The sequence below is a fragment of the Pituophis catenifer genome, unplaced genomic scaffold, assembly GCF_029215685.1.
Source record: "Pituophis catenifer annectens isolate HBS135680 unplaced genomic scaffold, rPitCat1.0.hap2 SCAF_8, whole genome shotgun sequence".
Classification (NCBI taxonomy): domain Eukaryota; kingdom Metazoa; phylum Chordata; class Lepidosauria; order Squamata; family Colubridae; genus Pituophis; species Pituophis catenifer.
Genome location: NW_027256888.1, coordinates 71,839,822 through 71,852,396, shown reverse-complemented (window position 1 = coordinate 71,852,396; position 12,575 = coordinate 71,839,822). Strand labels below are relative to the sequence as shown.

Here is a 12,575-nt window from a genome sequence, read left to right as displayed (position 1 = left end):
CTTTATCATGTTAGGGCCGTACCATATTGCAGAATTTTAGAACGATAAGGTAAGTACTTAAAAACAAAAAGTAAAGCATGATGGTTAACTCTACGATATCAGATAGATTCTGATATTCTCAAATACATAAATACTGGTTACTGTCCTTACCAAAGAAGGTAATCGAAATGGGTTCACCAGTCAAAAAAATCTAGATTAGTTTATGAATTATTATCAATGCTTTATTTCAGATTAGGCCAGTGATAGCAAACCTGTGGCACACTTGCCACAGGTGGCACCCGAAGCCATATCTGTAGGCACGCGAGCATTGCCCTAGCTCAGCTCCAACGCACATGCGTGCACCGGCCAGATGATTTTCGGGCCTTCCGGGCCCACCGGAAGTCAGGACAATAAAAACAAGGACAAATAGGCTGAAAAATAGCTTCTATCCCAGAGCAGTAACTATACTGAATTCTACTGTATAGTGCAATATTAATGCAGTATCAGGGGTTTTCAATTCAATTGTATAGAATGCAAAGGATGTGTGTTTGTGTTTTATTTTTATAGTTACAATGTACACTGAAGTTGGCATTTAATTTCATTGTATGAGGCACAATGACAATAAAGTAAAGTAAAGTAAATTAAAGAAGCTTCTTGGATGAGAAGCAAAACATCTTCAAAGAAAAACCAGAAAGTCCAGTTGCCTCTTGAAAAAGCATCTCTGAGATCACCATGACCTGGATGACTGAGAATCTGAGCTTGTGGTTGGTTTCCAAACGTTTCATTAATATATTAGATAACATCTTCAGGGGACTTTAGGGAATATCCGTGTTGGTGTCCTTCTGAATTCCCTGAATTCTGCTGAAGATGTTACCTAACCGGGAGCAAAACATTTGGAAACCAACCCACAGCTCGGAGAACAAACCTCCATTCTCATCCTACACCAGAGCTACAGATGTTCGCCACTATTGCAAAGAAGCAATGTTAAAATTACTCCGTATCAAAAAAAAATTGATGATAGAACATTCTATTAGATATTTCTAATCGAATTAGAACTAGAAGCTAAAACAGTCTCTGTAGGATAGTACTACTTTAATATAGCCTAATAAGAAGGTTGAATTTTTCACCTGCATATTCACAATAATATTTTACTTACAATATTTATACATTGGTAAGGTGCCTCGTTTAAGCAAGAAGATATACTTACAAACATGATCTGCATACCTGAGTAAAAGATCAAAAAGAAAATTATATCCTTGCCATATCCTAAAATCATCTAGCAGCGTTTGAGACACATCACTGGAATCTTTGAGGAAACAGGACAGCCCAGCAAACATTTCAACTATTTCTAAGGGAGAAAGATCATCCGATTGCTGCATGTTCTGAACACACGTTGAGAGGCATTCCTTTTCTGAAAACATATTAAAGAAAAAAAATGTTTTCAAATGATAAATGTTGGAAATGCTCAAGGACTCACTCTGAGGTAATTTTAATGTTTGTGGCAGATTTCAAGTTAAGTGACATACAAATAATCAGTTAAGGTTACTTCCCGTATATAAAGAAAGAAATACAGATGCTGCATCGTTCACATAATTTCTTCATTTTAGAATGCTAGGAAAGAAGGAAGACGTTAAGTCTCCCATATCTGGACTGAAAAATTGATGTGACCAGCAGATGGCAGGGGGAAAAAAAACCTCACTGCTGCCATCCAGTGGAAATCTAAATATTTGCAGCATAGCTATGTTACAAACCGAGACATCTGTACAGGTTCAAATATGAATTTGAAAACTTTACTCTTTACTAAAGGCAATTGCACAATCATCTCCTTCATTTCCACAGACATGACAAGTTGTTTTCAGTAGGATCCAATCTGGGTCGGTCACTGGGACCAGAGATTTAGTCTTCCGAGCTTTCGGACTTGTGCTGGGGCCCATCCTCAGGGAATTTCTCTCTAGCAGAATGTGTCCTTTCGGCTATTCTGTGTGTGGTATTTACAGGGTGCTTGGTTGTGTGTGGCTTTTTAGTAGTTGATTGGGATGTTGATGGCTGGCTATTAAGTTGTTGGCTGTTCTTCCTTGTGCTGCCAAGCCCTCACCTCACAAGTACTTGATAAGCTGGTGGTAAATCAGCACTCCTATTGACTGGTTGTTTTCTGTATTTTCAAATTTCTGAACAATTGTCTCGGCATTTATACTAAAAATCTTTGAACTGCGTGCAAGCAATTGAACTGAACTGCAGTTACAGAGCTGAACTGATCTGAACTGCAGTTACAGAGAAAACAACATGTCCTTCATTGTGATCTTAATGCCACATAAGTATTAGTAATGCCACACACATATAAGTAATAATGTGACTCACACACCGGCCTAATGATAACATTATCCAATCAAATGTAAGTCTGGCATCTAAGTACAATGTCAAAAATTAATGGTGGAGACTAGCTCAACAAATGACAAAAGTGAAAAGACAACTAAATGACTTAAAAGCCAGCCATCAACACACCCCCGATCAATATTTAAAAAGCCACACATAACCCACACAGGCCCTATAAATACCACACACAGAACAGCACACTCTCTGCTACAGAGAAGTTCCTTGAAGATGGGCTTCAGCACGAGTCCTAAAGCTTGGAAGATAAAAACCTCACGTCCCGGTGAGCAGCCCAGATTGGAGCCTGCAAAGTGGTATCCTGTGAAAAGATACAACTTATATCGGCCCAGCCTGAACTGAAATGGGTGTGTGCGCGTGCACACACACACACACACACACACACACAACAGTGTTGGTCGTTTCATTAATTCATGTGAAAAGAGTAATCTCTGTGATCCAATATGTACCGTATTTTTTGGACTATAAAGTGCACTGGATTATAAAACGCACCTAAATTTACAGGAGGAAAACAAGAAAAAAATAGCTTTTGGCATCCGCGTGTCAGATTTTCGCCCTCCCAGGTCCCCAGAAGCACTCTGCAGTGCTCTGCACAGACCCTTTTCACCAAAACCGGGCCATCTTTGGGCTCCCAAGCCCTACGCGCATCACATTTTCACTGTCCCAGGCCCCCAGAAGCATGGCCCATTTTTGCCAAAAACGGGCGCCTTTTCGCTATACAACACTCCTAAATTTTCACCCACTTTTAGGGGAATAAAAGGGGCGTCTTATACTCTGAAAAATACGGTAGGCAATTTTCTGCTGCAAAGCTGGAAAACATTTCCTTCTAAAATTGTAACCGTCCAACAGTTGCTACATTTTCAGAGAGATGCATGCTCTGTTCCCACAAAAGGCCAAGGCTTTCGAAAACCTAGAGAGCGCAGAGCAGTGCGCCTAAACGATTCACTGAAGCAGGGATAAATGTGGGCTGAATCATTTCCTCGTTAAAAGTAAAAATTAAAAATGGCTTTCAGGGGAAATGGATCTGACTGAAAATCATCACCCTATCTCTGAGGGGAACCGTAAATGGTGGGGTTCGCCAGCATAATTGAGCTAGGGGCAACAGCCAAATTTCATGGTCAACAGGCACAGGTCCAATTTTGCTAAGGCTCAATGGATTTTGTTCATTAATGCTGACAAATCTTCAGGAAGGAACAATCAGTGTTTGGAGGGGATATAGATTACTGTGAGCTTTCTGAAATTGCCTGTGAGGTGGTGAGGGGAAACAAGCACCTATCTGAAAATGAAAAGGAAAAAAAAAAACAGCCTAAAATACTAGTAAGGCAGATTTTCAGAAAAGAAAATGTTAAACCTTTGGAATGGAACAACAAAAAAACTCAAACTGTAGGCACTCACATATGAAATGGTGAAGTATAGTCTCTGGGAGCAAAACACCGTAATAAAAGTTGCCACCTCACTTTTAATGCATTTCCCTGTCCGTGGTTTCTTAGAGCCCTGGAGTCATCAGCTCAAGGGACTGAAGATCCAGATGGTAGATGGACTATAAGGAGGGTCATTTTTATCAGCAGGTGATAATAGCATTGTCAGTACAAGATATAAACTGAAAAGAAATTATGGCTGGAATGACCACTATTAAACAATTAAGATGACTGATGATCCAGCCCAATGAATCTTTGGGGATACGCAACAGGCATATGGGGCGCCACAGAAGAAAGGTATATCCTTCAGAAAGCACAGTCCAGGATTTGCCCTGGTCCAAAACCTGCAGCATAATATACTCCTAAGTATTGAAAAGTGGGTGATTACCACTTCACCTAAAAATCATAAGGCTGCAGGAGAACCATTTATGAAGTATGCATCCATATAGTAGTTAGGAACTAAGAGCTTGGAGGAAATGGCGGCACTTGTAATTGACATGGTCCATCAGCTGTACCTCAGAACAGAAAACCACGCTCATGGTTTCCAGCAGGGGTGCTATTCTGACTGGTTCTGGAGAACCGGTAGCGGAAATTTTGAGTAGTTCGGAGAATCAGCAAATACCACCACTGGCTGGTCCCAGAGTGGGATGGGAATGGAGATTTTGCAATATCCTTCCCCCAGGAGTGGGATGGGAATGGGGATTTTGCAGTATCCTTCCTCTGCGACGCCCACCAAGCCACACCACGCCCACCAAGCCACGCCCACAGAACTGATAGTAAAAAAATTTAAATTCCACCACTGGTTTCCAGGTATTCCACTGAGTGGGAAGATTAGAGAAGTGGGTCTATTATGTATGGGCCACGGGCCGCATACAGAGCCACTGTAGTACTGCCATATACCCTGCAGGCCTAGCACAGGGGTGTAAAATTCAAAGCCCGGGGGCCAAATGCAGCCCAACGGGTGCTTAGATCTGGCCCGCCGGGCCGCCCTGGAAACAGCAAATGACTGACCCATGGCGCCTCTGTCAGTGAAATGGACCATGTGCAGCCCTCTCGAGCTCTGTTTTTACTGGCAGAGGGTTGCAGGAAGCCGTCGCAGCCAAAAACGGAGTGCAGGAGCCCATTTTCACTGGCAGAGTGCTTGAGCCACAGGCACCCTCGACACGAGTAATGTCGAGCTGGCCACACCCACCCCGTCCCCCCAAGGTCAAACACAACCCTGATGTGGACCTCAATGAAATAGAGTTTGACACCGCTAGCCTAGCATAATGAATGGAATCCATCTTCTGAGAGGTTTCCTGTCTCTGATTGTGCTATATGTATCAACTAGCTGGCTTGATCCCAATTTAATTGATTTTAATTGGGTTTGTTTTAAATTGCGGCCAAAAATATTTAATTATTTTTAAATTGTTTTTAAATTTTGTATGTTCTGTTTTATTCTGGCTGTTCACCGCTCTGAGTCCTGCTGGAGAAGGGCGGTATACAAATTAAAACAAATAAAATAAATAAATAGCTGGATGCCCATGCTTTGCTACGAAACTATGTGCTCAGGCTTGATAAATTGACACTTACACTCTGAAACTTAATGTAGAATGTGTAACTCCGTAGCATCAGAGTGTGTTAATATAATGCAACTGGCGATTGGAACAGAGGGGGAGGGGGAGTAGAATGTCCCAGCCAGCAGCATCCATCGGTATTCCTCTGGCTAGCATCCTGTCAGTATGTGAGAGAGTTGAGGGGTGTTTGGAAACTCAAGTATTTGCTGTGTGAGCAAGAAGGAGAGAGGAAGGAGCCTGGGCATAGCTTAGTTCAACTGTTCTGTAGTAAAGCTGCTTGCTGCTGTGAAAGTAAAACTGAAAGTGAAACTCCTCTCCTCTGCTTGTGTTTTGGATTTGGAACAGATTTCTTTTAAGGTGGGGATGGGGAGTAGAACTCCTTAGCATCAGAGCGTGTTAATAATAATATAGGAAATACTAATGCTCTGATGGTCATTTCAAAAAATCCTTTCTTAGTGAGCACCTAGAAGCCAAGAGGAACATACTTGGCAAATTTCAAGTTTGTAGGATTTACGGTTCTGGAGATTTCGTGATTACTGTGTGAGTGGTTTTCACTTTTATATATATAGATTTTGAAACCGGCGATAGACCCTAAAAACTCTATGCAAGCTATTCCAGTGTCTTAGAATGATGACACAGATGCTGGCAGCATCAGTATTGGGATGCATGCCAATGAATCTAACTCTACAGAAGTTACTGGATTATTACTGACTGAACTAATTACGCAGCCTCCAGACTTACTGCTCCTATAAAATTTGTTCTCTCAACGCAAATGGAGAGATGCCAAATCAGAAAAATAATGACCTGATCCAGAGAGTGGAGTGACAGGGCTACCAGCACATACATCATCACTCCACACCAAATAACTTATGAAACAGTTCAGAGGCATCAACCTTGTGAACTCTCAAGTTTCTTCTTTCCGCTATGTATTCAAAATAGATAGCGATTAACGTGTGTGTGTGTGTGTGTGTGTGTGTGTGTGTGTGTGTGTGTATGTATGGTGCAGGTATATATTTATGTATGTATATAGCATGTGTGTATGTGTGTTATGTATGTGTTTGGGTAGATATATACTTTCTCTTGAGAGCAGGCAACAGAATTTCATTTTTAATGTGGGTGACCAATGTGCTCACCGTAAAAAAAAATGATAATAAAAGTTAATTTATCTAAAAAAATGACCTTAAAATGATCTTAGAAGTCTTTGGGAAATAGCTGTGCTGACAGAATGCATCATGTCAACCTCAATCCCGCCCAAACTGGCAAATCTCTTATTTGCATAAAGGAATGTCCTAACCAAATACCAAAAAAGATAATCCAATTTTATTCTACCAAAAGTCACATTGTTGGTACCAAGCACAGTCTAAGCAGCTTCAACGGCAAGATAATCTATCAATATAATACAGGCCAAGCCATCAATTGATGTTATTCTGTCTCACGGAGATTTAGGGAATGAAAGCATAAGGACCTTTGCCAAACTTGATAATGAATCAACTGCAGACAGTTGCAGGAGTTAAAATACCATTCAGGCCAGTATGACATTTCAAGAATGGATACTAGAAAGGGCAGGCTAAAAGCATAGTTATGTTCTAGCTAAAAAAAAAAAAAAGACAGTTCATGGTCAAAGGTTCAAATGGAGGATATAAGATCAGATGAAAAGAATGCTGGATCCAGCAACATTATTAGATGTAATACAGGTAATCCTCGATTTACACCACAATTGAACCAAAATTTCTTTGGATCACTGCAGCTGTTAAATAAATCATGTAATCATTAAGCCAGGGATGGGCAAATATGGCCCCTTTATGACCTATGGACTTCAACTCCCAGAATTCCTGAGCCAGCTTGGTTGTAAAAAGGCCACAGTTGCCCACCCCTGCATTAAACTAATCTGGCTTCCCCTATTGGCTCTGCTTGTTGGAAGACAAAGGGCAAATTTGCAAACAGTGATCACGTGACCCCAGGACAATGCAACTGTCATAAATACATGCCAGTTGCCAAATGCCCAAATTTTGAACACATAACTGCGAGGAAGCTGCGACATCATAAGTGTGAGGACCAGTCATTAAGTCACTTTTTCAGTGCTGTTGTAACTTCAAACAGTTACTAAATGAATGGTTGTAAGTCAAGGACTACCCATATGCCTTATGGTCTACAATCAACTCTTTTCTTGTTTTGTTAACAAGAAAAACAAGGGGAGAGTTTGCCTCCCAAGCAGGCTATCTCTTGCATGGAGCTCAACCTTTCATGGAGATACTCCTTCGCTCAGAAGTGGTATTCAGCCGGTTTGGGTGGACTGGTAGTGGCGACCTGCGGGTGGGTTTTGTGACTCCGCACGCATGCGCGTGCGCGCTCACATTTCCGGTGCTGGGCGAACTGGTTGCTATAGCATGTGAAGCCCACCACTGCCTTTGCTGTTCATCCCTTTGTTCTTCTTACAACAGGAAGGATAATTTATGAGCTAAGGTCTACATCAGATCTATCAAATTCTTTTAGAGAACATAAGATTTGAACAAAATCCTTTAAACGAGAACCGTGGGGTAATGGTTAAAGTATCAGGCTAGAAACCGGGAGTTCTAGTCCCAATTTAAGACACAGAACCAGCTGCATAACCTTCAAGCCAGTCCACTTTCTCACAGACCTTGGTAAAAAGGCAATGGCAAACCACTTTTGAAAAATCTCGACGAGAAAACTGCAGGGACTTCTATGGGAAGTTTCTTGAGCATCAGACACAATTGGATAGAAGAAGAAGAAAAAATCATTCATACATTTTACCAGGGTTGAAATCCAAAATTTTTCCCTACTGGTTCTGTGGGCATGGCTTGGTGGACATGGCAGGGGAAGGATATTGCAAAATCTCCATTCCCACCCCATTCCAGGGGAAGGATATTACAAACTCTCCATTCCCTCCCCTTCTGGGGGAAGGATATTGCAAAATCTCCATTCCCACCCCACTCCAGGGGAAGGATATTGCAAAATCCCCATTCCCTCCCCACTCCTGGGAGAAGGATATTGCAAAATCTCCATTCCCATCCCACTCTGGGGCCAGCCAAAGGTGGTATTTGCTGGTTCTCCGAACTACTCAAAATTTCCGCTACCGGTTCTCCAGAACCTGTTAGAACCTGCTGGATTTCATCACTGCATGTTACCTATTAAATAGAATTTCTTTTTCCTCCCGCTGTGTATCTTCAAAGCAAAGGCAATTTCACCTTTATCTATTCATCCTACCTAATTTCCTGTACAAAAGAAACACCAACCGTGAATGTATTTCACTACGTTGACGCTAAGGCCGTGACGTGATATAGTCATCAGGACTTCCCCTGCACTCTTCCTCCAAGGCAGGTTGTAGGGAGGGCACCACGAGGTTATTGCACTGAAAAGAAGCTGGAGGTCATCCTTTTGGGCCAGCTCTTCTGCTGGGGACACAAAACTGCACAGCTTCACTAAGATCTGAAAGAAAAGGCAACAAAACCCACTTGAAAAAAGGCTGAACGCTATGTCAGGGTAATGAAGATTTAAAGCTGACCAGCTGCTGTAAGGCTGTGGACCAGGATGATAGACTGAGGATGAGTCAGCAGGGTTATTGCCGCTTTAAGAAGATGTCTATATAAGGGAGGCCATGAGAGAGCCTCCCTCTCTCTCTCTCTCCCCCCCCCCCGTGTATCACTCTCCTCGTTGTGTTCTATCTGCATTGTAGTTCTCCGTGCAGAGTTGAAGATTGAAGATTGATTGATTGCCTGGTATGTGCCTACCATGTATGTATATAGAAGTCTTGTAGTCTCTTCTTAAAAGCCTCCAGTGATGGAGCGCCCACAATTTCTGAAGGCAAGCCATTCCACTGATTAATTGTTCTCACTGTCACAAAATTTCTCCTTAGTTCTAGGTTGGATCTCTCCTTGATTAGTTTCCATCCATTGCTTCTTGTCCTGCCCTCAGGTGCTTTGGAGAATAGGTTGACCCCCTCTTCTTTAGGGCAGCCCCTTACACATTGAAACACTGCTATCATGTCACCCACTAGTCCTTCTTTTCATTAAACTAGACATACTAAATTCACTTAACAGGTTTTCCTTACCAATTACCATTTATAAGTATTTATTACTATTTAAAGAACATTCCATTCCCAGCCCATTCATCTTCTGGTTCCTAATTTACCCATTCATTGAACTGTTTTAAAGTACTTATCCTTGTTCTTATGCTGTTGTAAGCCGCCCAGGTTAACTAGATTGTGAAATTCATTGATTTAATAAATAAATAAATAAACTGTGAACAAAATAGGAAAGTGTGAACAACTCCTTGGAGGGACTTAGTTATTAAACGAATTCATGTAGCCGCCTTTAGCTTAACTACCGTATATCATAAAACAACACTCATATGCTATTGTATTCTTAGGGTCGTTTCTATTCTCAGTAATCAGTTTGCTTGAAGATATGTGTGTGTGTGTGTGTGTTTTCAGTAACCAGTTTGCTTGAAGATGTGTGCAGGGGTGGCCTGCTGGGGGTTCACAGGGGTTCAGGAGAACCTCTAGCTAAGATTCTGTGCAGTTCGGAGAACCCCCAAATCCCATTCTGGCTGGCCCCACCCACCCCACCCTGTCCCTCCCAGGAGTCCCCACATGGCCCATTTTGGATGCATGTAAATGCAGGGGTGTGTGGAGGCTCAGGGAGGGTGAAAAGAGGCTCGAAAAAAGACTCCGGAACCCAGGGAGGGCAAAAACGTCCCCCCACCGCCGTGATGTAGGAAGCAGACTTGGCCACGCCCACCCAGCAACCGGGCAGAGAACCCCTTGCTAAAATTTTTGAAGCCCACCCCTGGATGTGTGCATCTGTGTACTGTGAAGAACCTTTAAACCAGGGGTCCCCAAACTTGGCAGCTTTAAGACTTGTGGACTTCAACTCCCAGAATTCTCCAGCCAACATAGCTGGCTGGAGAATTCTGGGAGCTGAAGTCCACAAGTCTTAAAGCTGCCAAGTTTGAAGACCTCTGCTTTAAACTCTTAGGCCTCTGAAATTGAAGAAGACGTGTACTATCCTTAGGGGTCAGAAGGGATTTTTACACTTATACACACACACACACACACACACGTGTTCATTGACTGTTTATGTACCATCAAGTCAGTGTCGACTCTTAGCAATCTCGCAGATAGATTGTCTGTATGGTTATCTGACCTAACCTGGTTTTTCATTTTAACACGCACTGCCTGCCGTTCTGAAAATATTCTAAGAGCCGCCATCCTCCAACCCAATCTCTTTGTAAAGAAATGTCATTTAAAATGTATTATCGCTGCCGTGCACTTACCTGCACAAATACTTTCTGCAACAGCGCTCTTCGCTCCGCTAGAGGCAATTCATTCTGGGCTCCACCGGCCACCTCAGGCACATGTGGAAGGTCAAAAAACAGATAGAGACATTTCACAAGTGTGGAAGGCACTGACATAGTTGTCATGCAGTCCACGGTTTTCTGGGGAGAAATGGCAAAGAACATTTTTAAGTCACCCTCGTATGCAATTTGTTCTTCATCTGCTGTTTTGGACGTTTGCAAACCAAAGCAAAAACATTCTCATTAGGTAGAAAGATAAAACATTCACAACCTGTGTGTAGATTAGGTAAACTTCAAGCTTACTTTATCTCAACTATAGGCAGTCTTCCTCGACTTATGACCAGTTGCTTAATGACCATTCAAAGTTACGATGGACCCCTCCTAATGCTACTTACAACACAGTTTTGAAGTAACAATGTCTGCACCCTCCATTGTCACCTGATCGCATCTGGGGCGCTTGGCAACCAGCTCACCTTTATAGTTATTAACATAACTGTGATTTTCAACTGCAACTTGTCCTCTAGGTTCTGGCTGTACCCATATGGTCATGTGATCACAATCAGGACACCTGGTCATCGGTTTGCATTTATGACTAGTTGCAGCGCCCGCAATCCTGCAATTGTCATTTGCAAATTTCCCTGCTGGCTTCTCCAGAAAGTCAAGGGGAAGCCGGCAGGAAAGACTGCAAGTTGCTAGGGTAAATCTCACCCATTTGTGCAACCTTTGTCAGCTCCTTTGTGTTAGCAACACACCAGCTGTTTGCAGACTCTCCCCAACCTGCACCTTTTCTCCAACCCTCATTGCATGTCTCACACACCCCTTGCACCCCCTTCCCAATCCTCACCGCACTTTTCATGCAACCCCTCTCACTCTCCCTCCCTCACCCAGCAGCAGCCATATACTTGCCTGCTGGCTTGGGAGTTGCAATTTCCTGCTGGCTTCCCCAATGACACTGATTGTGGGAAGCTGTCAGGAAGTTGCCTTGTCTAACAACTGAGAGATTCAGTTAATGATGGCAACCAGGACAGAGGGATTGCCATTGCTAGGCAATGCAATTCCACTCCACAACTCCATCACGTAGCAATGGAAATTCTGATTTCAATTGCTGTTATAAGTCAAGGACTACCTGAATTTTTTTTGTTTATAATACAGGTAGTCCTCGACTTACAACAGCAAGTTGGTTGTAGTGTATAATTCACCATTTTTTAAACTATGCATTTATTGTATAATGGTTTAATTCACAATTATATTGTAAAAATTACAGTTTTCCAGATACTTCATATAAGGTACAGTTATTTGAACTACCTCAGCTTCCAGTCCTCAAATTTGCATTTATATATGTTCATCCAAATGAGCAGGTTATGGCAACATTACAATATAAAGGTGAGGCATTCACGAGTTAAGAAATAGGGCACTTTTAACAATTTATTGCCAGATACCACTTTCTGCTCATTAAGAACTCACCTGTCCAGACGAAGCTAACAGGTTAATTGTAGTAAGCAACATCCAACCTCTACTGGCTTCTTCGCTCTGATTGATTTCTAGAAACTGAACTATGGCACGACTCGCGGCTTCTAAAAGGCAGAGGAGAAAAAGGAGAAAAATCAACACACACAAGCCCTCCATCTCCATTTATTTTAATGTGTCAAAATTCCTCACTTTCGTGTACAATATATTTATTGTAGTTCTCATTTAATGACTGCCCTGTTTAGCAACCCAAGCTATGACGGTGCCGAAAAAGTAACTTTATAATCAGTCCTCACACTGATGACTGTCACAGCATCTCCATGGTCATGTGATCAAGATTTGGGCACTTCACAACCACAGGGTGTTTACAACCACTGCAATGTACACAATTAGCATAGGAAAATCAAGAATCAACGGAGAAGCCAGCAGTAAAATCGCAAGTAGTGTTCACATG

At 42.3% G+C, this 12,575-nt stretch overlaps 1 protein-coding gene across 1 annotated transcript in view; it reads right to left on the bottom strand.

Annotated features, from left to right (window-relative positions):
* Positions 1–12,575, bottom strand: part of WDFY3 (WD repeat and FYVE domain containing 3) — a 203,958-nt gene that overhangs the window by 126,498 nt on the left and 64,885 nt on the right. The window contains exons 4-7 of the mRNA XM_070948211.1: positions 12,119–12,228; positions 10,634–10,795; positions 8,596–8,788; positions 1,204–1,390 (exon numbers count right to left, since the gene is read on the bottom strand). Coding sequence (XP_070804312.1) covers positions 1,204–1,390; positions 8,596–8,788; positions 10,634–10,795; positions 12,119–12,228 — 652 coding nt within the window. The remainder of the gene's footprint in view (positions 1–1,203; positions 1,391–8,595; positions 8,789–10,633; positions 10,796–12,118; positions 12,229–12,575) is intronic.